We start from the raw sequence: 26,292 nt of genomic DNA, 5'->3' as shown, positions 1-26,292 counted from the left end.
TCCACAACCCGGCCTGCACTTTTGGCTGTTTAGCCTGCTTCATCTTCTTGACGTTTGGCCCGCATCTTCTCGCTCGTGCTTTCGCTTCCCACCACTGCTAATGGCTGTCAGCGCGTCCCACTTCTCGGCTGCGGTGGCAAGCGCGCAGGGGCCCTCGGGCAAGTTGGGCATGATGTCGCTGAAAGACTCCGGCTCAACGTAGCGCATCCGCCTTGCATTGCCTTGTTGAGCGCGGCGCGGTCTGCAACGTGAGCAGTTCACGATCGCTCCGCCCGCGGCACATACGGCTCGCTTGGAAGGGCCACAGGCAGCCCGCCCTTTTCGCCGCGCTTCTTCCTTGCCTTTTGCTCGGAGAGTATCGACGCTGTTGCTCCTGCCGCGCTGGAGATGTAGCCCGAGATGGAGTCGAAGACGGTCGCCGACGCCAGCAGCGTCTCGACAGCCTCTCCTGCATACTCAATGTCGACAACTCCAGCAGCAATGCCATCTGTAGCTCCATCAACGTTCTCCATCCTGTCCAACAGCTCTGGAGTCGCCTTGGCGATGTGCTCGTTCACTCTCATCAATCCTAACGACGGCTCGTTGGCCAAGACCGTCACATACTGGCTCACCTTGCCCGCGCACTTGTTCACCGCCTTCTCCGACCCACCGTCAAGCTCCATGGCCATGTCTTTGTAGACTATGCTCTGTTGTGGTAGGGTGCGTATGGCACAGTCGAGTGCGGTGTCTGCTTGCTAGCCTGTTGTCGGTTGCGTATTACCTGTCCTCGGTCTCCTGTCGCATGCCGCCAGTCATATGTCGCGTCTGCAGTCGGTCACACCACGCCGACGACGATAGCAGCAGCAGCAGCAGCATCAGCATCAGCACGTAAGCAAACATCAGCAAGCATCAGCAAGCATCAACAACCCGAAGCGACCACGCACAAGCGTTTACCAGCCCGCCACGATGACAATACGCACGAGCCACACTCCGGGCAGAGGCTGACCTCGCATTGTCGCACTCGCCTGCAGTTGGCCGTCCTGTCCCTGCCGCCATGCAACGCGACTCCAAACGCTCGCCGACATCCACCATGACAATGATCTCCATGATGCCAATCCAACAGGTTCGCGTCGCGATAGTTCCTTGTGGCGCTGGAGATCGTAGGCATGCTATCGTCGGCCGAGTTTTGGTTGAATGCGGACGGGCGCGGACGACAACAGCATCAGCATCATCAGCATCAGCAAGCAAGCAGGAACAACACATAGTGACCACGCACAAGCGCTTACCGGCCCACACTAACCACTATCGGGGCAGAAGGTGATCTGCAAATACTAACTATAGGTGCATGGTCGGTGCATGGTCAGCCTAGGTTGAAAGTCCGCACAATCGCAACACTTTGTTCCGTTGTGGTTCAGTCCCGCACTGACAGCGTGGGTTGGTGAGGCGCGGGTGACACCGGAGAGACGTGCGGGGGCACAGCGTTGACACTGAAGCTTACATCCACTTGTCTCCAACGTGTGTCCGGAAGCGATGGCTGTGGAACACGGAAAGAAGAAAGGTTTGCCGCACTCGCACCTTGCGCGTGCTTGCTGCGGCTCATGGGAAGCTATGCCGGCCTTTGAGTCGGAGATGGGCTATGTCGCTGACCACGAAAACGGAAAAGCTTCGCTGTCATTTGTCCTTTGGCGGCATTCGAACATTCTGCTGTTGGTTCTGTGCTTCTTTGTGGCCATGATTCTGGTGAGTACCTCGCTGGTGCTCTCGCTCGATCAGCCGCGTCAGGATCGCGATGAAGCCGAAAAGTCCATGAAGCGGATTTTCGAGACGGTGTACAACACCGAACTGGCGATTGTCATCATCAAGTTGGTGGTGCTGGTCGTCTCGTGGCTGCTCATGTGTGTGGCCCTGTTCAAGTGGAAGAATCGCGATGTGCCGAACAAGCTGCTGCGGATCTGCTGGCTCATGACCTTCTCGCTGCCGTTCCTGCTCCAGCTTGTGCCGTATCGCCGGCTTGTGGACATTGCGGATGCGTTTGCCAAGGAGGGCGTGACCAAGGACGTGGTGACGGCGCTGTGCGTGTCGGCCAAGGCCAGCGACGAGGGCTATCGGTGCGCTGAGCTGGTCTCGCTGGAGGACTCGGACTGTCCCAAGAACTGCAATGACCTCTACGATCTGATTCTGGTCAACATCGAGACAGTGGTCGGCGCCGGCTACGGCGTCCGGTCGCTCATCACACTCGCACCGGTGGTCATCTCACTCTTCCCGGGCATCCAGAAGGGCGCCTTGATTGTCAAGGCTGCTCTGCCATGGCATCCGCTGCCGGGCTTTCTGGCCATGTCTAAGCCGATTCTCTTTGTCCCGCTCATGTACACACTCTCGTCGTCGGCGTACCAGACCATCGGCGATGTGTGGATGGCGCTGGCCCTGCTATTTGTCGTCCTCTCTGAAGCCGTATTTCTCATTCTTGGGCGCAGGCTCATCCACGCGCTCGACCACGAGACTCATGCCAAGATCATGAAGCGGGTCTCTCGAGCCCAAAAGGCATGCTACTGTATGGCCTTCATCTTCATCCTGCTCTTCTTCATCCTCAATGATCGCCTCTTCCAGCTCCTGGAGATCATCGGTGACGCAGCGGCGTCGTACAAGTTTGACCTGCTCAAGATCTTTGCCATGCTCTTCCAGTCGCTGGCCAATGCATTCCTCACCAACGTCTGTACTTCGGATCTTATTCTGAGGGTCGTTGCTGGTGAGTATGTTGAGATGGCGGCGACCCGGAGCGTCGTCTTCCCGGTCCTCGACGATCTAGTTGAGTTCTACGAGCTCGAGCCGTCCGAGTCCTCGGCCTCGGTCGCTGCCGCGCCTCCCAACCTCGACGAAATGCCTGACGTTGCCGACAACAAGGTCTTTGCCGCCGATGGCCCTGGTGATCTTGAGCTGTAGGCCATGTCCGTGCTCGAGCATTTGCCCGTGCCACTGCTGGTCGATCTCTACAATGAACGCTGTGTCCCCGTCTACACAATCGTCATGATGTAGGCCGAGGCGAGGACTGCATGGTGACAGATATTGTCCCGGCAAGCGAGGATGGCTATCTCGCACATTGCCGGCGCGCGCATCACACCAAATCCGGAATTCCTTCCCATTCCTTCCGACAACTCCTCCTTGCCCTAAAACCCGCTCCCTCCCTCCGGTGCACCATCATCACTGCCTTTTCCTCCATCTGTCATGTCTGCTCTCACCTGGCTTCCCTTAGACGACGACCCCGTCCGCGATTGTGCCTTTGTGGCCACTGCTCACGGCGACATCCATCTCGTCCGTCTGCCCGCGCCGGACACTGCCCACAATGCCGGGCTCGTCCTGCTGCTCCACGGCGACGGTCGGGGCTCATCCTGGAAGGCATGGGCGAGTCTCCCTCTCATCCACAACGCTTCTGTCGTCATGGTCGACATGCCCGGCTACGGCGCGTCGTCTGGTTCACGCCGCGCTTTCCGCTCGACCCACGCCGTCGCCACCGTCCTCGACACAGTCCTCGACGCCCTGACACCGCGCGCCTGGCTCGTTCTCGGCGGCCGATCTGTCGGCGGCCGGACCGCCCTCGAGTACGCTGCAGCCGCCCCGCGCACAGTCGATGCCGTTGTTGTCGTCCATCCTGTCGCTCCGCCGCCATCCGTCCTCGCCACGATCACCGCGCCCGTTCTCATCTCTTGGGCTGTCGACGAGAGCCTCGGCCATCTATACGCTGGACACAAGGGCGCCCGCTACTTTCTTACTGCGCTCACATCGGCCGCCGTCGTCAAGATCCTCACGTGGCGCGAGGAGACCATCGATCCATCGCTCTTTTACGCCACCCGCTTTGCCCGCGCCCTCGGAGCCATCGCCCGCAAACTCACTCGCCTCCACTCGACCCGGGCAAAGCGCGAGCGTCGTCCGGTGCAACCAGGTTCATGACCTGCGATGCAAACTCGTCGCCCATGTCCGCAAACGTGGTGTCGATCACCAAGTAGTCGTCCAAGTTCGTGCTGCCCACCGTTGCCCCCTCACGGAGCGAAGCCACGTGCGTCAGCCGCTCATGCACGATCGCCTTGGCATCTGCCGCGATCTCCATCGAGACCGTCACAATCTTGGCGCTGAATTGCGTCTCAAGCTCGGTGCGGATCAAGTGGACGCTTTCCATCTCGGTATCCCAATGGGACGGCTGCCCATCCGTGAGGAAGACCACTGCATACGCCCGCCGTCCGTCGTTGGACGCGTCCTCCGCAATGACTTCGTGGGCGAGCCCAAGACCCGTCCTGTAGCTGGTCATGCCGCTAGCCTTGAGCGAGTCTAGCTTCGTCTTGATCGTTTTCGTCGAGTCGTCAAAGCCTGAGATCCGCTTCGAGTGCATACCATTAGGGCCGGCAAAGGTGACGATGGCAAAGCGCGGCACCGCCCCGCGCGGCTTCTTCTCGCCCACATCAAAGCGGCGGCTGTGTCGATCGACAAAGTTCTTGGCCCAGGAGGTGACTGCAGCCAGCCCGGAACCCCTCATCGAGGAGGAGGCGTCGATAGAAAAGACGATGTCGACCGGAACAACCTTCGGCACGGGCGCCTCGAGAACCCACGTCGCCATCCGCGCATCGGCAACTTGCTTCGCCTTCTCCATCACTGCCTCCCACTCGGCCCGCGCGCCGTCATCCAAAACAGGTCGCAGCCGGAACCCGTGCTTCTTGTTGAGCTTGACCACAGGGTCGATGTTGAGCAGCCAAACTGCCACGTTACCGACCATCCGCTCCGTTCCAGCCTCCTTAAACTCGCCGTTCAGCAGCTTGGTGTACCCGCCGTCCATAAAGATGCGCCCGTGTATCCCGTCCCTGATCCTGTGGCTCTCGCGGCAGGCGATCGTGTTCTTGGGCGTCAGCTTTGGGTGGAGCACGGCACTCACGCCCGAGAGGCCAAGCACTGATGAGACCGTCACACCCTCGAAGATCTGCTGCAGGCCCGTGGTGAGGAAGAGACCCGTGCTAAACGTGGCATCGTCGTCCTTACCGGGCGTCCCCTTGGGCTCAAGAATGGCTTGGCCTGGGTCGTTTCCAGCAAAGTAAGGCACCGCGCGCGCGCCGCTGCTTGATCCGGCCACATCAGCGGTGGCATAGAGCGCTGAGAGCACCACGTTGGCGTGCGCCAAGTATGGATCTTCATCGGCGCCAAGATACAGCCCCTTGCCTGCTAGATGGTGCACGAGGCACGCATGTGCCAGCTTGGTCCACATCGCCGACCGCCCGTCCTCGGTCGGATACTTCTTGTACACGTTGTTCGCCGAGCCCGAGATGAGCCACGCCTCGTCGACGTTCCCGCCCAGGAGGCGGTCGGCGAACACGTTTTCATCATGGATGACTTCGTAGACAAAGCCCTTGGCCTCCAGAGCGATCTTGAACAAGGCGAGATCTTCTTCAAAGCTGGCGCCGCTGGCTAGCGTGCGGCGGAGGAAGACGCCGAGCACAATGCGTCGGCCAACAAAGGCGCCCGGGCGGCCGAGGTCAAACTTGGCATCCGCTGGGTTCTTGCACGCCTTGGCTTCTTCGTCTGGCCACTCGGACGGCTCGGCCAAGGCGTAGTTGTTGTAGAACTGCGTGATCCGCCGATGGCCCTTGTCGCTCGAGCTTAGCCCCGCCCGATCCATGTACTTCATCTGCGCCTGGTATGAGATGGCGGACGCCGACTCGACCACATCTCTCCGCCGCTGCATCCGCATCCTTGCTGCCTCAACGTGCCGAGCCTTGAGGCCCACGATCTCCTCCTCAAGCTTGTGCTTGCCAATATCGATGGCCGCTGCCGGGAGCTCCTTGATGGCAGAATCCAGTCGCCGCCGCAAATCTGGCATGCTTGTCTCACCCATCGCCTTCTTGACCAGCTCGCCGCCGCGGCAGAATGCGATCTGCCACACTCGCGGCAGACTCTGCATCTTGAGCACTCTGCCGATGAGCTGGATTGCCATCGCGGCTATGCTCTTGCTCATCTGTTCAGCGCCCGCAAGCACCAGTGACGGCCATGCCCCGCTGTCATCAATGAGCAGATCAAGCACACCTTGCACCTCGAGCTCCGAGTCCTGCGGGAGCGCGTTGTTGTGCAGCATCCGCCCAATGATCTTGACCGCCGACGGCCATGTCTCTGGGGTCGGGTACTCGCCGTTGGCGCAGACAAGCGCAAGAGCCGCTGCCTTCTCAGATGCCCCCTCCTCGGCGAGGCAAGTCAGAACTTCGCCCAGCAGCGGGGCAAAGCACGATCGGAAAAGCGCCACAAACGGCGGTGTCATGACATCGCCATCGCTCGCCGGCGAGTCGGAAAAGAGTGAGTGGACAAGCTGAACAAGTGAGCTGATGAGCTTGGCCTCGCAAGCCTCAGCCTCGGCCAGCGAGCCAACGCGTGCAAATGGCGCGGCGTTCTCGGCCGCCCACATGAGAATAACCCCGAGCGAGAGGCTAATGTCGGCCAAGAGCTCTTCGATTTTGGCATCACCGCCGTCCCGGGCCCACACGTCGACGACGAGCACCCAGCTGGCGTGGCACTTTGCCTCGTGCATCCAGGTTGGGATCAAGTGCGCGTCAGTCTCGCTGAGGCCCGCAATGACCGTGCTAAACTGGTGAGCGGTGAGGTTCTTGGCCACGCGGTGGGCAAACGCCGGATCCGGGTACGTCTGCAGCAAGTTGGCCAGGTTTTGGGAATCGATCGCGTCGAGGACAAGGTTCGGGCGCGGAGCAACCGAGAGAAGCTCATTAAACGCCTCGGCCGACTGGACGTAGTGTCGCTGCCACACCGGCTTGACCTGCCCGGGCCAATCAAAGGTGTGGCCGCGAGCAAGGTTGTCGATCATGAACGGCAGATCGGTGTAGTCACCCACCAAGGTCAGCGTCTCGCACTCGGGGCCCATCGTCGACTCGAGGCCCACGCCCTCGACCAGCGGGAAGCCGACCTGCTCCACGAGCTTCATCCGCAGCACCGAGTCGTACTTGAACACTTTGGCCGCTATCGAATCCGCCTCATCGCACGTCATCTTGGCCCACGCCATCAGCAACCCGCCCGGATGGAGCTCCGATCGCGACGCAACCTTCAGCTCGGGGTAGCTCAGCGTATCGCTCGAGAGCACCGCAGCACCCACCAAAAGTGCCTCGGGCTTTTCGTTCCCGCGCCTCGGGATCCACTCGCTCAGCGCCATCTTGCGAACCTCGGCGGCGTACATGTCGTACTCGCCAGGCGTCGACGATGCGCCGCGCTTGTCCATGTCAAGCACCACACGCTCGGTGAGCTCGACGACTTCGCAGGCAAAGAGGGCGGCAAAACACTCGCCGATGGTCGGCATCTTGTCGAGGACGAGCGCAGCGAGGTTCGAGACGGAGATGGTCGGCTGAGCCGCCATGGCGAGGAGATCCGACCGGTTGCGGAGCGAGATAGCCTCGTCGCCAAAGAGGTTGCGCGCGGCGGTAAAGTAGATGGTGAGAAAGATGCCCTGCTTGTGCGAGTTGATGGCCGGCGTAATGCCAGTCACGGCCTTGGCGATGCTCAGTCGGCACCAGAGGAGCTCGGTGGTCATCTTGCTGGCAGCAGAAAAGTCTTCGATGAGCCGATCGTCGTAGGCTGAATGCCGGTTGCCAATCATGACCACCTTGAGGTGCGGCTGGGCGAGGAGGGTGAGATGGATCCAATCAAAGAGACTGGCCTTCTGATACTCGTCGAGCCGATGGTACTCGTCGACAATGAGGATCTCCGCCGTGTCGCCGAGATGGTTGTCGAGCCAGCTCTTGAGCGAGACCCTGACCAAGTCCGGCGACGACGCGTCGATGATCGGCACCACTGCCGCCCCTCGTTTCTTGCGCATCACCGTCACCGTGTACGTCTTGCCGGCTCCGGGTGACGAGATCACAACCGCCACGTTAACACCCGAGTTTGGCTGCAGCATCTTTGCCAGCTCGCCCTCCCACGTTGCGTTGAGCGCAGAGTTGAACGACATCTCAGCGCCGCGGATGTGGCTGATGCCCGCCGCTGCCGAGTCAATCGGCGTGTAGGGGACGAGAGCAAGGACTCGCTTGGCTGCCGTGCTCGTGGGCACCAGTCGCTCCTCGGCGAGCGAGCGCGGAATGGCGTGACGAGTGCACATACGGTCGCGGTCTTCGCAGTGGTTGAACACCGTCACCGTATCCTCCAGCATCACGTAGTGGAAGATCGCCCGTCGAGTGTACTCGGCGAGCCACTTGACGGTCCGGTCCGGGATGCTCTCCAGCCCACGGACGTAGACAAAGAGGGTCTCGGGGCTAAAGTGCCGCACAATCTCCGAGTACAGCTCCTGATCCTGGAACGAGCTCGCCACCAGCCAGCTCACGTCCACTTCCACCATCGGAAACCCGAGCTCGCGCATCGTCGAGTGCTTGAGTGATGAGATCACATGGATGCCGTACTGTCCGTTGACCCGAAAGGCAAAGGCCTCAATCTGCGGAGGAAGCTTGAACGTGCCGCGGAGCACATCGGCGGTCATCGCATTCGGACACTGCTGCGCAAGGCAGAACGTTGCGATCTTCTCCACCACCGTCAGCTCGTCCATGGCCTCGAACGCTTCCATGTCGCGCCTCCCGCCGCCCGCCGCCACGCCCAAGATCCACTGGATGAGCCCGTGATGCGTGAGCGGAAGAGAGATTACCTTCTCAATCCACTCGACCATGCTGAGCGCAGACTCGTCCTTCTTGGCGTCGCCGCCGGCCAAGTCCTCGTTGAGCAGCAGTCCGATGAGGTCCGGGCTTGATACGGGTGCAAACACCGCCGTCGTCTTTGGCGCTAGAAACAGGGTCTCGACCCGTCCAGTTGTCGATCGGTGCTCGTGATGGTCATCCGCAGGCAACGCGATGGCCTCAAGCTCCTTTGCCAGCGCTCGTGACTGCTCAGCGTTGACCAGCCGGTTGAGGAGCTGCCACCGCTGGTCGGCAAAAAGGGCGTGGAGCTCGGCGGTGAGGGGCGCCTGCCTCGCGGTCGAGTTGTCCACCGCCGACTTCAGCTCGGCAGAGTTGGTGACAAATCCGGGCAACGGACGCTTGTCGAGGATGCTTGAGCCGATCTCGGCAACAGCGGTGTGGACGGCGTCCCAGTCGGCGTCGGGGAGCATACGGGCTATGCGGATGAACTTGGCCCGCTCTTCCGGGGACTTGCTGGAGGGGATAATGGTCGGGCTGGCGTAGCCCGCAATGCCAGCGCTGGCTGCGCCGCTGAAAGCAATGCACCAGAGCAGGTTGCCGAGCTCGCTGTTGATGTGCAGCGAGAGAACGGCGCCGACGGTGAGGAGGCCGAGGAGGCCCGGCCGAGCCAGCCGACGATCAGCATCGATGCCGTGAGCAGCAACAAGATGGATGGTCCACGAGCTCGAGTTGGATGCATTGCGGTTGTACGAGACAACTGTTCCCTGGCGGCGCGAGAGAAGCGCGTTGCGGAGGACAATGGTGGTTGCGCCCCGACTGCCGTTGATGGCCTTCCACGCTGCGTCGTGGCTCTCGTACGACTGGTCGAACTCCCGCTTTTCGTACAGATCCTCCGCCACCGCATCGTGGAGACCGAGGCGGGAAGTAATGTTCCTAATGGCCTCAGCTCTGTCTAGGCCAAACACCCAGTCCTCGTTCTCCGTCGCCACAAAGACCTTTGCCCGGGTTGGTTGGCCGAGCAGGCACATGCGCGGCTTGACGTTGTACATCGTGCCGCCGCTGCCGACACACTGCAGGAGGGCGACGCCACGCGGTGAGTCTGCTGCCGAGGTGATGGCCAGCAGGTTGTCAGCAAAAATGACGGTTGTGTCGCTGTGGTTCTTTTCGAGTGCCGTCCGAGTCGGCCCCGCCTCGACCGCCGCGCCGACGCCGCCCAAACCAGGCCGCCGAGCGCTACCGCTGCCGGACGTGTTCGCGGGCCTCACCTCCGTCGTGGAAAAGAATCCGGGCATAGCTTGTCTGTCTGTAGTTTGAGAGAAGCGTGTCGGAAGCGGTTGTTCTTGGCTGGTCTTTGCGACGCTTGTATTTTCTCGATCCGAGTGGCAGCAACTGTGACGTTTGTACCGACGTCACAGTGTTTGTCCGCGAAGCTGCAGTTTGTGACGTTTCGCCGGAACCGGTCGCACCAGTCAAGCGGGCCCTGTACACCCATGTGCACAGACATGGGCACCAATAAAGTGAGTTTGGCATTCCTGCATCCTAGTAGTGTAGGGCTGGTAGTATGGGGCTACGTGGCGGCAATGAGTATGTCCCAGACGCAGTCGAGCCGCGGAGGAACCGGGCGGGCACCAACCGGTGCTCCACAAAGTGTGACATTTTTTCAGCGCAGGGGATAACGAGCTCGCAACGCAAAGCTTCCACCACACACACACACACACACCTCTCTTGACACTACCAACAAGACAAGAAGATGGCTGGTCCAACCACGGAGACTGTAACCAAGGCCCGCATCCGCCGGGCGCTGCAAGCGTGTCGCCTCGAGATGGACAAGATGCACGAGGAGGTGATGGCGAAGAACGGCACGCACCCGATGCTTCAGCTGACGTGCGAAAGTCTTGTGGTCATGGCACTTGACGCACTCGGTCTGCAAAGGTCCGACGAGCTGGTTGTCTCGTCGCGAGAGCTTGTGGCGCTTGGTGCAGCCATTGTGACTCTTACCAGCGACAACAACGATGGGCGGGGTGTCGGCATTCGCGACCGAGTCCTGGGCACGGTGACAGTGCTAACCAACTCGAACCGTGCGTTTGCTCCGATGCTTACGCTTCTGAAGGGGCTGAGTGACGAGGAGGAGATGGCCATCCACGACGAAGCGGATCGCGCCCAGATCCAAGCCAAGGTGGAGGAGGAAATCGCCGCCATGGGCCAAATGGACATGCAGATGACCAAAGTCGCCCGCATGCTCCTCACCTCGCGGGCTACAGAGGCACGCGTCACCAAACCGATCGAACGCAAGCCATGCAATGTGCCTTACGAGCTCAACTGCCGCGGGCAATCCGGTGTTGGCAATGGGATCGATGGCGACGAGGGTGGCGAGCACCTTAGTGACAAGGACGATCACGGTGACGATGAGTTTCACGATGCACGCGCCGACGGGCAGCCGGAGGCTGAGGCCGAGGCTGAGGCTGAGGTCGAGGCTGAGGTCGAGGCCAAGGCTGAGGTCGAGGCCGAGGTTGAGGCTGAGGCTGAGGCCGAGGCGGAAGTTGAGGCTGATGTCGCGGCTGAGGCTGAAACCGAGCCCGAGGCTGAAGCTGCGAACGCTGGGACCGAGGATGAGCCCGAGGAGTTTGAGGAGGAAGAGGAGGAAGAAGGGAGCGCCGCTGACGACAGCACGCCCACTGACGCAGCAACAGCAGTGCCAGCGGATGATGCATCGCCAGTTGATCCAGCAGACAAGGTGAGCCCGCCCGGGGCGGCCGGAGAGGCGCAAGCAGCGCAAGCGGAGCCGGACTCGATGATGGACGTCAAGTCACTCAAGGTGCTCAACGCTGATAGTAGCGCGGACGATATTGTCACGGCGGTCAAGTCCGCCTTGAGCAAGTCCAAGAAGGCGCTATTCGCGGCACTGTGTGATGCCCAGTCGGCACTGTACGACCCGCAGATGGCGCAGATGAAGCGATCCAGCGTCGTGGCCCTGCTCAGGCGCAAGACTGACGGCGGCGTGGCGTTTTCCCGTATCGTCGAGCGGGTGGCGACAGCGATTGGAGTGCAGATCGATCTCGCAGAGCCTCCTGCGGCGGAACTCCCGCATGGCGGCGCGGGGCCCAGCGGCGACGCCAGCACGACAAGCCCTGTCCAGCCGCAGCACAGCGAGGGTGTTGGTGAGGTGCTGGCGCTGGAAGCGCGAGACAACCTTAAGGCTCAGATCGAAGCTCACTGCGCCATTCTCGGCAAGCACGGGCCCAACGGGACAGTGCGAGTGTGTCCAATCTGTCTTGGAGTCCAGCTGCGCGAGGAGCGGGTGGTCGTGGTGAGTGGGTCGGAGGTAGTGGTGGCGGACGTTTGCCTCCCGGACGACGTGTACATCGGCTACTCCGGCGACGACTGTCCTCAGGGATGGGCGACGCTGACGGGAGAGACGACGGTCATGCAGGTTCTGCATCGGATGCCCAGGCCGACATGGAAGCTCGAGCCACCGCTTGGCGATGCTGGTGCGGAGGCCGAGGCCGAGGCCGAGGCGGCGGACATGACGCCGTGCGCGTTCCCGGTCAAGCAGCTGCTGACCGTGATTCCAAAGGGTGGCGCGCCCAAGGCGGTGGTCTTTGAGCTGACGGAGCAAAGCGTGCCGGGCGCGATTGCCGGGGCGGTACTGGAATACGATGTTGCGAGCCAGAGCCTGATGGTGGCAGCAGAGAGCCCGCACGCAAGCGACGGGCTTGCGATGGCCACCATCCCTGTGCCATGGACCCGGACGTCGACCGTGGCCGGCGCGCAGTGGCGGCTCGGTATGGTCGTGTACGGGCGGGCGGCCGACGATAATGATGCGGCCGCGCAGGAGATGTGGAAGGTGCTGAAGCAGGCGCGGGAGAAGGCGCTGGAGAGCGGCCCCATGTCCCGTGGCCTGGTGGACACGCCGCAGTCGGTCGTCAAGTTGCTGCGGCAGAGCTACGGCGAGGGGGGGATGGCGCCGAAGATTGACACCTACATGATGCATCACAGCTCGAGCTTGGCGCGAAAGATCATCGGGAGCGTCGAGCTCCGTCAGGCATACAATCAGGTTTGGCGGAACCAGCTCTGCAACGCAACAGGCGAAGTTGAGGGCGAGGTGGCGTACATGCTGCGGATGTTGATCGAGGCCGAGCCCGGCGCCATCCACAACGGGCTTGTCCTCGAGTCCATGGAAGAGGTGACGGCGCAGAGGGTGGCCAAGTGCATCGGCATCTCCGCTCTGCGCAAGGTAGTGAGCCAGACCGACTTTGACTCGTCGCTCAAGGACATCGAGCACCTGAGCTGCCAGCCAAACATGGTCTTTATCCTCCTCCGCGTCGCTGGCCAGCTCGGAGGCGGGCAGCTTCGACAGCTGATGAGGGCCGCGAGCGGACTGGTCCACATCATCGTCATCGCCGACGACGCCCTGCACCGCAGCTTTGTCGAGGTCTCGCTCGACAAGGACATCCTCATGCCGCCCACCGTCGGCGACCTCCTCAAGATCCAGCTCGAGCGTCCGCTGCCGAGCCTCGCCTGGACGCCGTTTGTGGCCGGTGGGAGCGACGGGCTCGAGTCCAAGGCGCTTGTCCGCGAGCATCCGGCCGTGGAGGGTGCGATCAGGCGCAAGGTTGAGGCCGAAGCACGGCAGCTCGGTACAACGCCCGATGGTGTGCCGCGAGCGCTACTCGAGCTTGACACGGTGTGCCGGGCGCCGCGAGGTGAGGCGCTCCGGCGGTTTGTGATCGTCGAGTGCAACAACGACAACTGGCTGAAGACCAGGATCGATGCCACCGAGGCGTACCGGGTGCGCTCGACGTACCCGCCGACGGAGGTGTTCAGTGAGATTGATAGGTATCTCTCGTCCGATGCCCTGGCGGGAAGAGCGCTGTGTCTTGTCAGCGCTGAACTGTCGGTCTCGGGCTGGTCGAGACTGGTCGATGAGGTGGCTGCAAGCCGGCCAGGCTTTGCCATCGTGGCGTGCGTCGGACACGTGACGTCGGACCATCTTCGGCTGCTCGACACGCTCGGTGGGCGGAGTGATGTAGAGGCAAAGCTCCTTCGGATCCGACCGTACCACATGGCGTTCGATGCAGCGCAGACAGTGCAGCAGCGGACGATGATGCTGCTCTTTGGCGTGGCGCCGCCAGAATCTCTGGTGGCGACGGCTGACGAGCTGGCGGGCAGGATCCTCAAGGATCTGGCGCCGCGTGGCGATGTCTCGCGTGATCGACTGGTGGCTCTTCTCACCTTTGTTCTCGAGACGCTCGCTGAGGATCTACACCCCGAGAAGCTTGTCCAGCGGGTCGCAAAGATGCGCGATGTTGTGGAGAGCAAGGTGGCAAGGGCGAGGCGCATGCTGGGCGACGACATGATGGCAGCGATCCGTGTCGAGCCGTGCTGGGCCGAGTGGATGGCTACGGTTTGCATGGCTGTTGCGGCTGCTGACGACCACATTCGCGTCCCGTTCTACGAGTGCTGCTTCGGATCGGACATGTTTCAGCTTGTGCCACAGGGCGTGCGGCTGGCGATGTGGACGCGCCACGTGCTGAGCGCCCGCATCGACGACAACAGCAGCCTCGGACGCGAACTTGCAGCAACAAGCAATGCACTGATGGCGTGTGAAGACGTGCTGGCGCGGATGCGGCCGGTCCTCTCTGCGCATCTGTGCGTGCATCTCTGCGCGTCGGATGAAGCAGGGATTCGGCGTGGGCCGGCGGTGTACGCGGCACCGAGCCTGCGGAGCGGATCCGGCGACGAAGTGCTGCAGCGTGTGGCTGAGCAGGGCCATCTTGACTGGGATGCAATCAAGGTGGCGTGGCGGTCGTTCCCGCACTCGGCGAGTCTGTTCATAGCCATCATCGCCACGTACCACAAGCCTGCGCTTGTGATGGCCTGTGTTCGGCCAGAAGTCCTCGAGGCTCTCCTCCGCAACCTGCGGGTGACGCAGCATCCGCGCGCCGTCGCTGTCTTGCAGGACATGGCGCGGGCAGACTCGCCGATTGCAACCATGTGCACGGGTGCGGGGAGGATGCTACCGCTGCGGACGCAGCTGGCGGTCATCCGGTGGTCGCTGGCACGGGCAGGTGTCGAGGTCGAGGTGACAGCCAACGATGTGGACCTGCTGCTTGCGGCGCGGGTTCCACTCACGCCGCGGCGCGAGGTCGAGGTTGAGACGCTTGCACCGCATCTGTTCGGTGCCGGCACCGATGCCGCACGCAAAGTCCTGCTCACGCCCGCCGTTGCTGCCGCGATCTGCAGCATGTCGGCCGAGCAGCTTGCGGAGCTGCTTGACCGGACTCCGGTCCACGGCGAGGCGCTGATGGCTTGCATGAAGCGATGGTGCGAGAGCGGTGAGGCAGGCGGGTGGGTACCGGTGCTGCGGGAGACGATCAGCGCCGGAGCAAGCGCGCATCCCAGTCTGGACATGCTTCACGCGGTACTGATCGACAGCAACTGGAAGTCGGGGCGGATGGAGCAGCTGCGGCCGCAGCTGCGCAAGATCAGCGCAGGCGGCTGGGCGTACCTTGCGCTGGTCAGCGCACAAAGCCTCGATAACGGGCTGAGCGTCGTGCTTCAGAGTGACGACGCAGTGGCGCTTGTGACGGACATCGCGTCGGAAATGCTCGAGTCGACCACGCCGGACATGGGCGAGCGAGTGCGGATGCTGCATCGGCTCGCCGGGTGGACAGCTGTGCGGCGTACCGTGTCCGAAGCGGCTCGGAACGAGACAATCGACAGCGAGTCACCGTGGGCATGGCCGATCCGACTTATCGGCGGTGGATGCGGCGCTGTGGTTGACGCTCTCAGGGCTGGCGTGAAAGGAATCCCTTTCCGCGATGAGCCTGCGCTGGCGCATCATCTGGGCGAGGCCCTTGCAGGTGAGGCCGAGCCGGCTGCAGCGCTGAGCGCGTGGCGCGAGGCGGGCTTGGTGACCGATGTCGATCTGCGGGCTGCGTACACGGAGGTTACCGAGACCGGGTCAGTGACGATTGACGTGCAGCGGATGCTGTGGCAGTTTGCGCCAGACAAGGTCTGCCCGCGGACGCCGGGTGGTGAGGCGACGCCGCTGCAAGAGCTTATCCTCCCTGGTTTCGAGTCGCGGATCCGAGCAGCGCCGGCGATGATGACGGCCGAAGCATTGGTGCTTGCGCGACTCGGCTACATGCTCGACGCAGAGACGGAGGCACGAATCTGCGCCGAGAACGGGCTGGAAGTCGCAGGCGAGGATGTTGTCCGTGAGCTGGCGCAGATCGAGTGCGACGACCTGCCGAGCTACGTGCTGCGGTACAAGCGGCGGTCGTTCCCTGATGACGAGCTGGACAAGCTGGGCGCAGATCTGCGGGTGGAAGTGCAGGCGCGCGGAGCCAGGTGTGGGATCAAGGCCGCCGATGCGCAGCAGAGGCTGAGAGATGGGGCGCGGATGACCGCGGTGGCCACTCTCGACTGCCCCGGCAGAGTGTCTGACGGGGTGACGGTGTCGAACATTGCGGAAAACCTGGACACGCTTGCGGTTGCGGCGTCGCTCGTGCCGATTGAGGATGGCTCGGCGGCGACGGCGCGCGGGATTTGCGCAGTCGTTCTCTCGTGGTTCGACTCGTTTGGGGTGACCGGCGAGCGGCTGAACAAGTGGGTGAAGATGAGCGTGGTACAGGATGCGCAGTATTGCGTGTACGATGCGATCAACATGTTCAACGAGGGCAACCTGTGTCGGCCGAGGCTGAAGACGATGTATCCGCTGGCACGGACGCTGGACGCGCGGCTTGTGGTTGAGCGGCAGGTAGTGCCGCTCTATGGCGACGACGCCGACTCGGTCCGTGAAACGTCGCGGGTGCTCGAGGTGCTTGATCGATCGGCGGCACGCGTGCTGGAGGCGAGGACCAACACGCCACAGTACGGCAAAGCAATCGACGCAGCGACGCGGGAGATGGCCCTGCGGATTGTGAGTGCGATTCGGATCGAGGGTGGCTGTGCCGGCCTCGTCGACCTGGCAAGCCTGTCGCGAGTGTCGGGCATGCTGCTGCGGGCGCCGATTGCGCCCCGGCCGAGCGAGGAAGAGTTGAGCGTGGCGCGCACGATGGAAGTGTGCGAGAAGTTCTTGGCTGCTGTGCTCGATGTGGTGGGTGATGCGGAGGACAAGAACAACGTCCTTGCTGCGCTTCTTGCGGGTTTTGTGGAGGTCCACAGCCTGACGATCGACGTGCTACAGCTGAAGAATGAGACATACCGCGATGTGGTTCTCACGGCTGTGGCCGAGGCGGTGTGTAACCAGGTGCCGACGAAGCACCCTACGGTGGCCAAAATCCTCCGCGAGCTCAAGTGGATCGAGGACCACGTGGGCATCGGTGTTTGTCCGACGACGCAGTAAAAGGATCGTGGCATCGAGGCTCATGTCTTGACGGGGATGGGCGGTGATCTTGAGGGGCAGCAACGGTCAGACATCTCCTTGACATGATGTGAACACACGAGTCTGCCGATGGCTGCCTGAGTGCGTAGCCAAGATGCGGCTGGCCAGCAGAGCCGCCGCTTGGTCGGCAACCAAAAGGGGGGACGGACGGGAGGGACGGACGGCGCCAGGGGTCTGCGCCGGCAAAGCGAGACTCGGAGCGGAGATGCGGAGAGAAGGAGAGGCGGAGAAGGAGAGAGGTCAAGACACCCGTCTCTAAGAGAGGGAGGACCAAGTCGCCATCCATGCGAGTGCTGCAGCCATGGCGGTGGCGACGTAGCATGTTCTTGGTAGCCTTTGCTGCCGGTGTGGCCTCGGTCATCCTGGTAAGGCTCGTCTGGACCTCTCCTCGTCACCATGTCCTTCGTTTGGATTTGGTCGCTGCTCATTCGTCGTCATCGACGTCACCATCATCGTCGCCGTCAACCTCGCCGCCATCCTCAAACTCGCCATCAACATCGACATCAACATCACCGTCCACATCGCCACCATCATCGCCGTCGTCATCGCCGTCGTCATCATCGTCATCATCATCGCCCCCGGACGACGCGCGGACAGAGCCAGCGTCGACTGTGTCCGCCACCGACTTGCCGTCTTCTCCGTCGTCGGATGGAGGATCGGTCCTGGTCTTTCCGTCGTACATGGTAATGGGTCGGGGATCGGCGCCTGAGGCGCTGGGAGAGAAGAGCCAGAGCGAGTATGAGGCGATGCAAGCACAGGCGGCGGCCAGTGGCGACGTTGCTGTTGTTGATGGTGAAGAGGTGCTTGCACTACTGCCGGTGACAGTCCACTCGGATGCGCCGCCGTTTGTCTCGGACCAGGCCAACGTTGCGCTCGGAAAGGTCCTCCCACGCGATGACTGTTTGCCCAATCCCGAACGCCATCAGCTCTGCCGCCCAACAGTGGAGGCATGCAAGGTGATGAAGGACATGTGTGAGCGGAAGAACGACATTGTCAATGCAATGATGTCGAAGATTGAGACAGAGTCAGTCGCCGTGATCATGCATTGCCTGTCGTGCCCCCAGCCGGACATCGCAGCTGCGGCTGGTGCGCCTTGCAATGCGGAAGAGGACGGGTCGCGTATGTATGTTTCGCCGCAGTCGTGCAAGGCGACGAGGGCTCGGCTGCGGGAGGTAGCGATGCCGTCTTTGCTTGCTCGCTTCCCTCGAGCGGGCGTCAGCGAGTTCTGGGCCGAGCTCGATGGTCGGATCCTGATCCAAGGCGGCGACTCGATTTCTGCCCAGCTGCAGTCGTACTTTGGGTGCACGGTTGCTGTTGCGGGTGCGCAGCCGGGCAAGCTGACCATCGAAGACGACATGGCTGTCGATGGAGTCATCGGCCCGGCGGGAGGCTTTGTTGGCCGCATGGATCACTACAAGCACAACGCGGTCAACCTGGAGCGGGCGATGCATGTGGCAGACATCATCATGGTCAACATCGGGCTGCACATGAATGTGTTCAACGATGCACAGTGTGAGGCCTACCGCGACATGCTCCGGGCGCTGTTTGCGCAGGTGAAGGAGTGGGCACTCGAGCCTGGTCACGTCTTTATCTTTCAGCAGACGTCGGCGCAGCACTTTGCGTCGGTCGACGGCTCGGGCCTCTTTGAGCGCCACACGAAGCGCAAACCGCGAGATCCGTGCGTCTGCACGCCCATGAACTCGACCGACAAGCAAATCCGCAACGCGTTGCTGGACGAGATCCGCGACGAGGTCGACCCGGACCATGAGTGGGTACACATCCTCCCGCTGTGGGAGATGACCCGTGATGATCATGCCGTCCATTCTGGCCTCCGCATCAACCCCAAAGGCGAGCCCGTTGACTGCGACTGCACGCACTTTTGCTTTGCGCCTGCCCTCAGCGAGGCGTGGATGGCGGCGATTGTTCGGATACTGCGCTCTGCTGCAGCTAGCTGAGACTCTTGTCCGGTCATGGTGTCATGCGTGGGCTGGCCTAACCCACGACCAGATCCCTGTCGCCCTGTCCCACCCCCAGCCAACGACCAGATCCCCGTCGCCCTGTCCCACCTCCAGCCAACGACCAGATCCCTGTCGCCCTGTCCCACCTCTAGCCAACGACCAGATCCCCATCGCCCTGTCCCACCTCCATCCAACGACCAGATCCCCGGCGCCCTGTCCCACCTCTAACCCACGACCAGATCCCCATCGCCCTGTCCCACCTCCAGCCAACGACCAGATCCCCGGCGCCATGTCCCACCTCCAGCCAACGACCAGATCCCTGTCGCCCTGTCCCACCTCTAGCCAACGACCAGATCCCCGTCGCCCTGTCCCACCTCCATCCAACGACCAGATCCCCGGCGCCCTGTCCCACCTCCAGCCAACGACCAGATCCCCGGCGCCCTGTCCCACCTCTAACCCACGACCAGATCCCCATCGCCCTGTCACACCTCCAGCCAACGACCAGATCCCCATCGCCCTGAACACCACCATCGCCAGTAAGCTCATCACCCCACATCCACCGATCCTCACTGACACAGCATGTGGTACGGATTGGAATCGCCCTCGCTGAACGGGTCGACCTCGCTGCACGAGTCGGACAGAGAACTGAGACATCCCAGAGACGGACACAGGACTCAAACACAGACACGGACACCTCACCAAGCATTCCGGCATGGTGAGGTTCCCCCGTAAGGTATTTGGACGACGCATGAGACTTCCTTTCCTGCTCATGGTGTGTGTGGGGAGCGTACTGGTGGTCGTCGCCCTGTTCTCAGACCGCAACTTGGCTCATCAGTCTGAACGTGTCACTCTTCGCCCACCACCCTACTCGCCTCCTGATCATGGCCATGATCATGGTCATAATCAACAACATGGACATACATCAAGTCCACCCGACCAGCAAGACGATCAAGCACAGTCACATGACCAACATGACGATCAACATGACGACCAACATGATCAACTTGATCACCATGACGATCATCATGAGCAAGTTGGCTCACCGTCCACCTCTACACCGGCTACGGCTCCGGCTCCGACTCCATTGGCCGCGAGCGGGTCTGTGGAGGTCTTTCCGTCGTTTCTGGTCTTTGGTGGAGACTCGGCGCCTGGGGTGCTGAGTGAGAAGAGCCAAGCGGCGTACGAGGCGTTGCAGGCGGCAGCAATGGCTAGCGGTGGTGTGGCGGTCGTGAACGGTGGCGATCGAGTGGTCCTGTCGCCGGTGGTGGTCGAGTCGGACGAGCCAGCGTTCGACTCGGACTTTGTCAACACGGCGGTGACCCGCAATCTCCCGCGCGGCGAATGCCTGCCGAGCCCGGAGTTCCACCCGCTGTGTCGGCCAACTGTCGAAGCGTGTGCGCTGATGGCCGACGTATGCCGGCACAAAGTGACATCGCAGATGCACTGCTTGCGCGGACCAATGCCGAGCTCGCTTCGGTCACCATCCATTGCATCTCGTGTGTGCCGTCCGATGTGGACCATGCTGACTCGGCGCCGTGCTCTGTGAACAACGAGGGGTTGCGGACGTCGTCGGTTTTGCCGCGGTCATGTGAGGAGCCGCTGGCCCGGCTCCGGCAGGTGGCAATGCCGTCTGTTCTGGCCCACTTTCCGCGAGTCGGCATCGCCGAGTTCTGGGCCGAGCTCGGAGGACGAATCCTGATCCAGGGCGGCGACTCCATCTCGGGGCAAATGCAGGCGTTTCTCGGGTGCACGGCCAAGGTTGCCGGCATGCATGTAGGCAAGCTGATTTTTGCCGACAACTCGGGCTTTGATGGTCTTGTCAGCCCGTTTGGTGGCTTTGTGGGCCGGATGGACCACTACCGGCACAACGTGGAGAACGTGGCGCGGGCGATGAAGGTGGCAGACGTCATTGTGGTCAACATCGGGCTGCACATGACCATCCGGACCGAGGACGAGCGCGAAAAGTACCGGGCCATGCTGCGGGAGCTGTTTGGCCAAGTCGAGGAGTGGGCCCAGCATCCCGACCATGTCTTCATCTTCCAGGAGACGTCGACACAGCACTTTGAGACAACCGATGGCTCGGGCCTGTTTGAGAGCAAGGTCCATGCCGAGCCAGGTAGCCCGTGCCGCTGCTCACCAACCAACTCGACGGACAAGCAGGTGCGGAACAGTCTCATGGAAGAAGTCCGCACCGAGGTCGACGCCGCCCACGAGTGGCTCCATGTCCTCCCGCTGTGGGAGATGACGCGCGATCTCAACGCGGCGCACCTGGGCCTCCGACATGACGCGCCCGACCAGCCGTTTGGCTGCGATTGCACTCACTTTTGCTACTCGCCGGTTATTTCCGAGGCGTGGATGGCCGCCGTGGTGCGGCTGCTGCGGGCGAACGGGCGGTGACGCAAGAGAAGGGCATGATAACTTGCTTCTCGCCGACGCTGACAAGCTCAACGTGTCCTCATCGCGCACGTTCCTGCTGCACGCGCCGACGCTGCTCACTTTTTTCAACTTTATCGCTTTCCGCCATGATGCCTTCCGGTACGGACGGAGCGGTCAGGCCGAGGGAGCGAGACCCGCAAACAGCCGCCGCGCCCGTCCACGGAGGCGTCGGAGTAGACGAGGCCCGACTCGGCGAGGTAGTCGGCAACGGCCGGCTCGACAAGGCCGTTCTTGGCGAGAGCGTTGTGATGGCCGGTCCCGGTGACGACGAGGACGTAGGCCATGATGCCCGAGGCGATGAGCGAGTCGAGGACGGCGCTCAGGTGGTCGACGGCCTCATCGGGGTGGAGGCCGTGGAGGTCTATAACCTTCTTGGACTCGAGAAGGCTGGGCGGGTTGCGGGCGGCAAAGATGTTGCGGGCGGCAATCGCGTGGGCCTCGTGCATCTGGTCCTCGATGGCGCGACCCTTACGGGAGAGGTCTTTGGCAAGCGCCTTGTCGCCGGCGCGAAAAGCGGCTGCAGACTGCTGGAGGTAGTGGTTGCGCGTGCGGGCGAGGTCCTCGGCAGTCGCGCGCTCCGAGGCGTAGAGGGCGGCGAGGGCATCGCCGGTCTCGAGCCACGGCATGCTCTTGGCCTTGGTTCGCTTGCTGGCGGAGCGGCCGCCGGCCCGCGAGCCGCCGACGACGTCCGAGACCTCGACAAAGCCGTCGGCGTGCTCGGCCATGAGGGCGGCCTTGGTCGCGTCGTAGTTGTACCCGTGGGCCTCAAAGATCTCGTCAATGACGCCGGCGTTGACTCGCGGAAACTCCTCGCCGAGCTTGGCGCGCTTGAGCTTGGAGGCCATCGAGGGAACGGGCGGGGCATCGTGGGCCGGGGCCGGGGCCGGGGCAAAGAAGGCGTCGTCGAGGGCAGCGGCGGTGGCGGCCTCGGAGGCCTCGCGGGCGGCAGCCTCTTGTGAGGCAAGCATGTCGTCGAGCTCGTCTCGGTGTGAGTCGTCGAGGCCATGGAGGAAGGCGCACTCGGCACCCTTCATGCACGAGCCAACGAGCCAGTACGAGCACGAGAGCTGGGTGTCGGTGTGGACAAAGGCGCAGTCGGAGCGGTAGCACCCGCCCTCTTGGTAGTAGCGGCAGACGCGGCGCGCAGGCGCCGGGCCGCGGCCCTGCGCGTGGAGGTGCGAGCGGTAAAAGTTCATCTGCGCGAGCGTGTCGGCGGCAGCGAGGCGCGACTCGGCAGCCTCGGCGTAGATGTCCGAGATGTACTCGGGGTCAAAGTCCGGGAACTGAGCGCAGAGCATCATGATGTCGTCGGCGGCCGGCTCCTCGGCGGGGCGCGGTGGCGGCGGCTGCTGCTGCTGCTGCTGCTGCTGCTGTGGCGGTGACGACATCTGCGGCGAGTGGGTCGGCGTCCGCTGAATGGGCGAGCGGGTGGTCGGCGAGTGGAAGACATGGACGGTCGAGGTGGTGGTGGCTGCCCGCGGGCGCGACGGCGAGTTTGTCGACGGAGCGGTCGATGCGACCGAGGGTACAAAGACTGGCGACGAAGCCGAGAGAGACGACGAGAGCGCAACTTCAGCGGCGGCTGCGCGGATAGAGGGCATGTCGGTGGCGTCGGATGGAGTAGGCGGAGCGCCCCATGGCGACTCATCTTCCTGAAGAATGATGCCTAGCAGCCTGGACGACGACGAAGGAGCCGATCCAGCCACCGATCGCAGAGAGTGCGGAGGTGGCGAGGAGAGGAACGGCTCAAAGCCGAGCGGAAGGTCAGCACTCGGCGACGTGGTCACTCCCCGGCGTCCGGCCATGACCGGCGGCGATGGCGAGGGTGTAAAGGGAGACATACCACCGAAGAGGGGTGGGAAGCCCTGCTTATGTGTATGTGGTTGAGGTGAGGTAATGAGTATACCCATGATGATGAGGGGGGGGGGGGGGGGGGGGATGCACCATAACCCATAGACATAGACATAGACATAGACATAGACATAGAGTACACACATATGTATGTGTACGTGTGGGTCGGTCGGTCGGTCGGTGAGTATCCCCCCCCCCCCCCCCCTTGCCCTTCTTCCCCTTCTCCTTCCTCATGCCGGTGTTCGCGAGTCGTCCTCTCGCGCCCTTTCACCCTCCGCCCCCACCTCCACACCCATCACCAACAAGACCACACCATACACAATGGTGGATGATGAAGAGGACGAGAGGAAGGAAGGACGGAATAGAGGGGATGGTGGGAATGGGGGAGGGGGGGGGGGGGGGGGGGGAGGGGGGGGAGGGGGGCGGTTCTTGAGCGACTTGAAGGTCTTTGCCCCGGCGGCACTTTCCTTGGCTATCCTTGTTGCCCCCCTAGTAGGGGGATGGGCATGGGAGAAGGTACGTACATTAGACGGCTCAGTTGGCCAGTCGCTCATGGCGGGGATGGTCTAAGGTTTGGTTGGGTGACCACGGAGGGTCGGCTACTGCTACCGTACGGTGACAGGTGGACTTCGTCTGGGTCCAAGGCCTCCCCGCCAGGTCGCTCGCGCCCGTGTTCGCGCCAGGTGGGGGTGGGGGTGGGGGGCGGGGGGTGGGGGCGGAAAAAATTTATGGAGAAGGCGAGATGATGCCTGAGAGGGGGGGGGGGGGGGAGTCTACTCAAACTGGGCCGCGAGGGAGCTGGCGAGGCGCAGACCTTGCGCCTCGAGAACGACCATCGTCTGCATGCTCTTCTTGCTCTGTCCGGAGCGAGGAGTGCGGTTGACCGGCTCTTTGATGACGTTGATGTAGCCAAGCGACTTGGCTTTGTTCAGAGCCTCAGAGATCTTGGACTTTGCGACGAGTTCGTGATTGTACGCCTTGAGCCGCTTCTTGAGGCTGCCGAGCGAGAACTTGAGTTTGCCAGTCTCGTCGTGTTCGCGCGAAGCCTCGATGAGGAGAATGGCAAGAGTCTCCGAGTCGATTGCCTCATCGCCCGGGAGCGGCGAGTCGGTCCCAACGACGATGGGCGACGACGGGTGACAGAGCGAGTGCTGCGAGAGCGGATTCGGGACGAGGAGGCCAAGGTCCATGGCTCGCTTGATGAGTGTCCGTGCATCGCCGCGGCGCTGGACCAGTGACGGGTACTTTTCCTGGAGCTTGATGCCGAGTGTGGAGCGGAGCATCGAGCCGTCGTCGTCGACATGCTCCTCGAAGATCTCCATCAGGGCCTCGATGGCGTGAGTGGCTAGCATCGACGAGGCGACGGTGCCCGCCGAGGCCTCCGAGTCAACATCGATGTTGTCATCATCATCGTTGTCGTCGTCGTCGTCAGCGTCGTCAGCGTCGTCGACATCGTCAACAACGTTGCCATCATCGGCGGCAGCGGCGTCAGCGGCAGCAGTGCTGCTGAGCAAGGTCGGGATCGAGGCCGACGTCGAGGCCGAGGCTGGCGGGGAGGTCGCGGGTGAGCCGATCAGACCAGGGCGGAGGAGAGCGGTGGACTGGACTCCTGCAAACGCCGGTGCGGACGAGGAGCTCTGGCGCGGGGTAATGAGGGTGGTTTTGGTTCGGACGGCGGTGCAAAAGGGTTTCCAGGGGCGAACAAGATGTGCGTGATCGCGGAGTGCCTTGGACGCCTGCTTGGGGTGAAAGACCCAGATGCGGTGGCTGTAGTTGCGCAGCGTGGCCAGCGGGTAGGCAAAGTCCGAGTCGCCCGAGATGAGGACAAAGGTGAGGTGAGTGTTGGGGTTCTCGAGCGCAAATCGGAACATGTCAACCACGAGGCGGTGGTCTGCAGCCTCCTTGCGGTTCTTCTTGGATGCGTTGATGCACTCGATGGACAGATCCTGCATCCGCACCCGGTGCGACTCGGGTGCGTTGAAGCACTTGAAGCAGGAGATGCGGCCGTCGTGGCGCTCCACCTCTGCGCGCATGCGGACAAAGATGTTACCAATGTCGGCGCCCGAGGGGATGTGGGCATTCTCATAGTCCCAGTAAATGCCAAAGCGGCGACCGTGGTCCGGATCCTGTGCCAGTGGTGATCCGAGGGCAGTTGAAGCGAGGGCAACACCCAGTAGTTGGCAGGGCAAGCACATACACACACACACATGTATTTGCACACATACATGCACACACACATGCGCGCGTGTGTGTATGATGGAAATGACAATGCGATTGACGACGAGAGCACGCAATCGACATGAGATCGATGAGGAGATGAGAAGACGATGGACAGAGCGAGACGGCACGATAAATGGAAGGATTCCAACGAACAATGACCGAGCACAGATGTCAGTGAGGAGAGTAAGTATGACCCGAGGACAACGGGCATGGGTAACAGTTGGGACCAGATAGCATGGAGGGGGGGGATGGCCAAAGTGGTAGACAAGTAGGTAGCAACGTACTTCCGATGGGATGTAGAGGCTTCTGTCCTGTGCTTCAGCTGACATGGTCGCTGGCGTGAGTCAGGTGTGGTGGCTTGCTTCGCCGTCTGGCCCGGGGCGATCCGATCGGACTCGTTGGATGCGACAAAGTGATAGCTCCCGCTGAGCGCATCACACACGCCACGTACACATTACATACAATCATATGAGTTTGATCCCTGGTCACTGGGCACCGTCAGTGTCTCGATCGCCCCGCACCCACCGCAACGCCCGCCACTCGCCAATCGCTACCCGCCAGATACTGAATTCCGCCGATCATCGCCCACCCACGACACAGCAAACATCACACACAGCCATATGATCTCGCCGATGACAACATGATCGCCTCGAGTCTGACCGTCCCGCCCGCCGCCCGCCGCCCGCCGCCCGCCGCCCGCCGCCCGCCGCCCGCCGCCCGCCGCCCGCCACCCAACACGGCACCGCCACGCCTCACACACCACACACTCCTCGCGACCATGAGTCTCCCCAGCGACAACCCATTT

General features: G+C 62.3%; 7 protein-coding genes across 7 annotated transcripts; 3 read left to right on the top strand and 4 right to left on the bottom strand.

Moving 5' to 3' along the window:
- Positions 1-257: 257 nt before the first annotated feature.
- On the bottom strand, positions 258-668 carry AMSG_05516 (uncharacterized protein; the record flags this gene model as incomplete). Its single annotated transcript, XM_013902462.1, has 1 exon — positions 258-668. The coding sequence occupies one exon, from the start codon at positions 666-668 to the stop codon at positions 258-260; it is 411 nt and encodes a 136-aa protein (XP_013757916.1).
- An 804-nt stretch (positions 669-1,472) lies between these two features.
- On the top strand, positions 1,473-2,998 carry AMSG_05515 (uncharacterized protein; the record flags this gene model as incomplete). Its single annotated transcript, XM_013902461.1, has 1 exon — positions 1,473-2,998. A coding segment is annotated over one exon (1,447 nt), but the record flags the coding sequence as incomplete, so codon positions are not given.
- Positions 2,999-3,969: 971 nt separating this feature from the next.
- Positions 3,970-9,925, bottom strand: AMSG_05513 (uncharacterized protein; the record flags this gene model as incomplete). The annotated part of the gene is made up of 2 exons (XM_013902460.1): positions 3,970-3,995; positions 4,018-9,925. The coding sequence occupies 2 exons, from the start codon at positions 9,923-9,925 to the stop codon at positions 3,970-3,972; spliced, it is 5,934 nt and encodes a 1,977-aa protein (XP_013757914.1).
- Positions 9,926-10,383: 458 nt separating this feature from the next.
- Positions 10,384-18,977, top strand: AMSG_11883 (uncharacterized protein; the record flags this gene model as incomplete). Its single annotated transcript, XM_013902470.1, has 5 exons — positions 10,384-13,469; positions 13,548-16,962; positions 17,393-17,584; positions 17,622-18,076; positions 18,242-18,977. 5 exons carry the CDS (start codon positions 10,384-10,386, stop codon positions 18,975-18,977), a joined length of 7,884 nt encoding a protein of 2,627 aa, XP_013757924.1.
- Positions 18,978-20,184: 1,207 nt separating this feature from the next.
- On the top strand, positions 20,185-21,377 carry AMSG_05510 (uncharacterized protein; the record flags this gene model as incomplete). Its single annotated transcript, XM_013902459.1, has 2 exons — positions 20,185-20,372; positions 20,408-21,377. The coding sequence occupies 2 exons, from the start codon at positions 20,185-20,187 to the stop codon at positions 21,375-21,377; spliced, it is 1,158 nt and encodes a 385-aa protein (XP_013757913.1).
- Positions 21,378-21,487: 110 nt separating this feature from the next.
- Positions 21,488-23,017, bottom strand: AMSG_05509 (uncharacterized protein; the record flags this gene model as incomplete). Its single annotated transcript, XM_013902458.1, has 1 exon — positions 21,488-23,017. One exon carries the CDS (start codon positions 23,015-23,017, stop codon positions 21,488-21,490), a length of 1,530 nt encoding a protein of 509 aa, XP_013757912.1.
- A 1,014-nt stretch (positions 23,018-24,031) lies between these two features.
- AMSG_05508 (uncharacterized protein) lies at positions 24,032-25,837 on the bottom strand. The gene is made up of 2 exons (XM_013902457.1): positions 25,772-25,837; positions 24,032-25,393 (listed from the first exon to the last, which is right to left on the bottom strand). The coding sequence occupies exons 1-2, from the start codon at positions 25,814-25,816 to the stop codon at positions 24,041-24,043; spliced, it is 1,398 nt and encodes a 465-aa protein (XP_013757911.1). The 5' UTR covers positions 25,817-25,837; the 3' UTR covers positions 24,032-24,040.
- Positions 25,838-26,292: the final 455 nt, after the last annotated feature.

Source organism: Thecamonas trahens (genome assembly GCF_000142905.1).
Source record: "Thecamonas trahens ATCC 50062 unplaced genomic scaffold supercont1.23, whole genome shotgun sequence".
Classification (NCBI taxonomy): Eukaryota; order Apusomonadida; family Apusomonadidae; genus Thecamonas; species Thecamonas trahens.
The sequence above is the reverse complement of the archived record's forward strand: the minus strand, read 5'-3'. Positions and strand labels throughout refer to the sequence as shown.

Excerpts from the sequence above, each read along its gene's own strand:
- AMSG_05508 (XM_013902457.1), bottom strand. The coding sequence starts at position 25,816 with ATGTCAGCTGAAGCACAGGACAGAAGCCTCTACATCCCATCGGAA. Across the intron at positions 25,394-25,771 it reads GCCTCTACATCCCATCGGAA|GATCCGGACCACGGTCGCCG; the intron begins GTACGTTGCTAC and ends CCACTGGCACAG.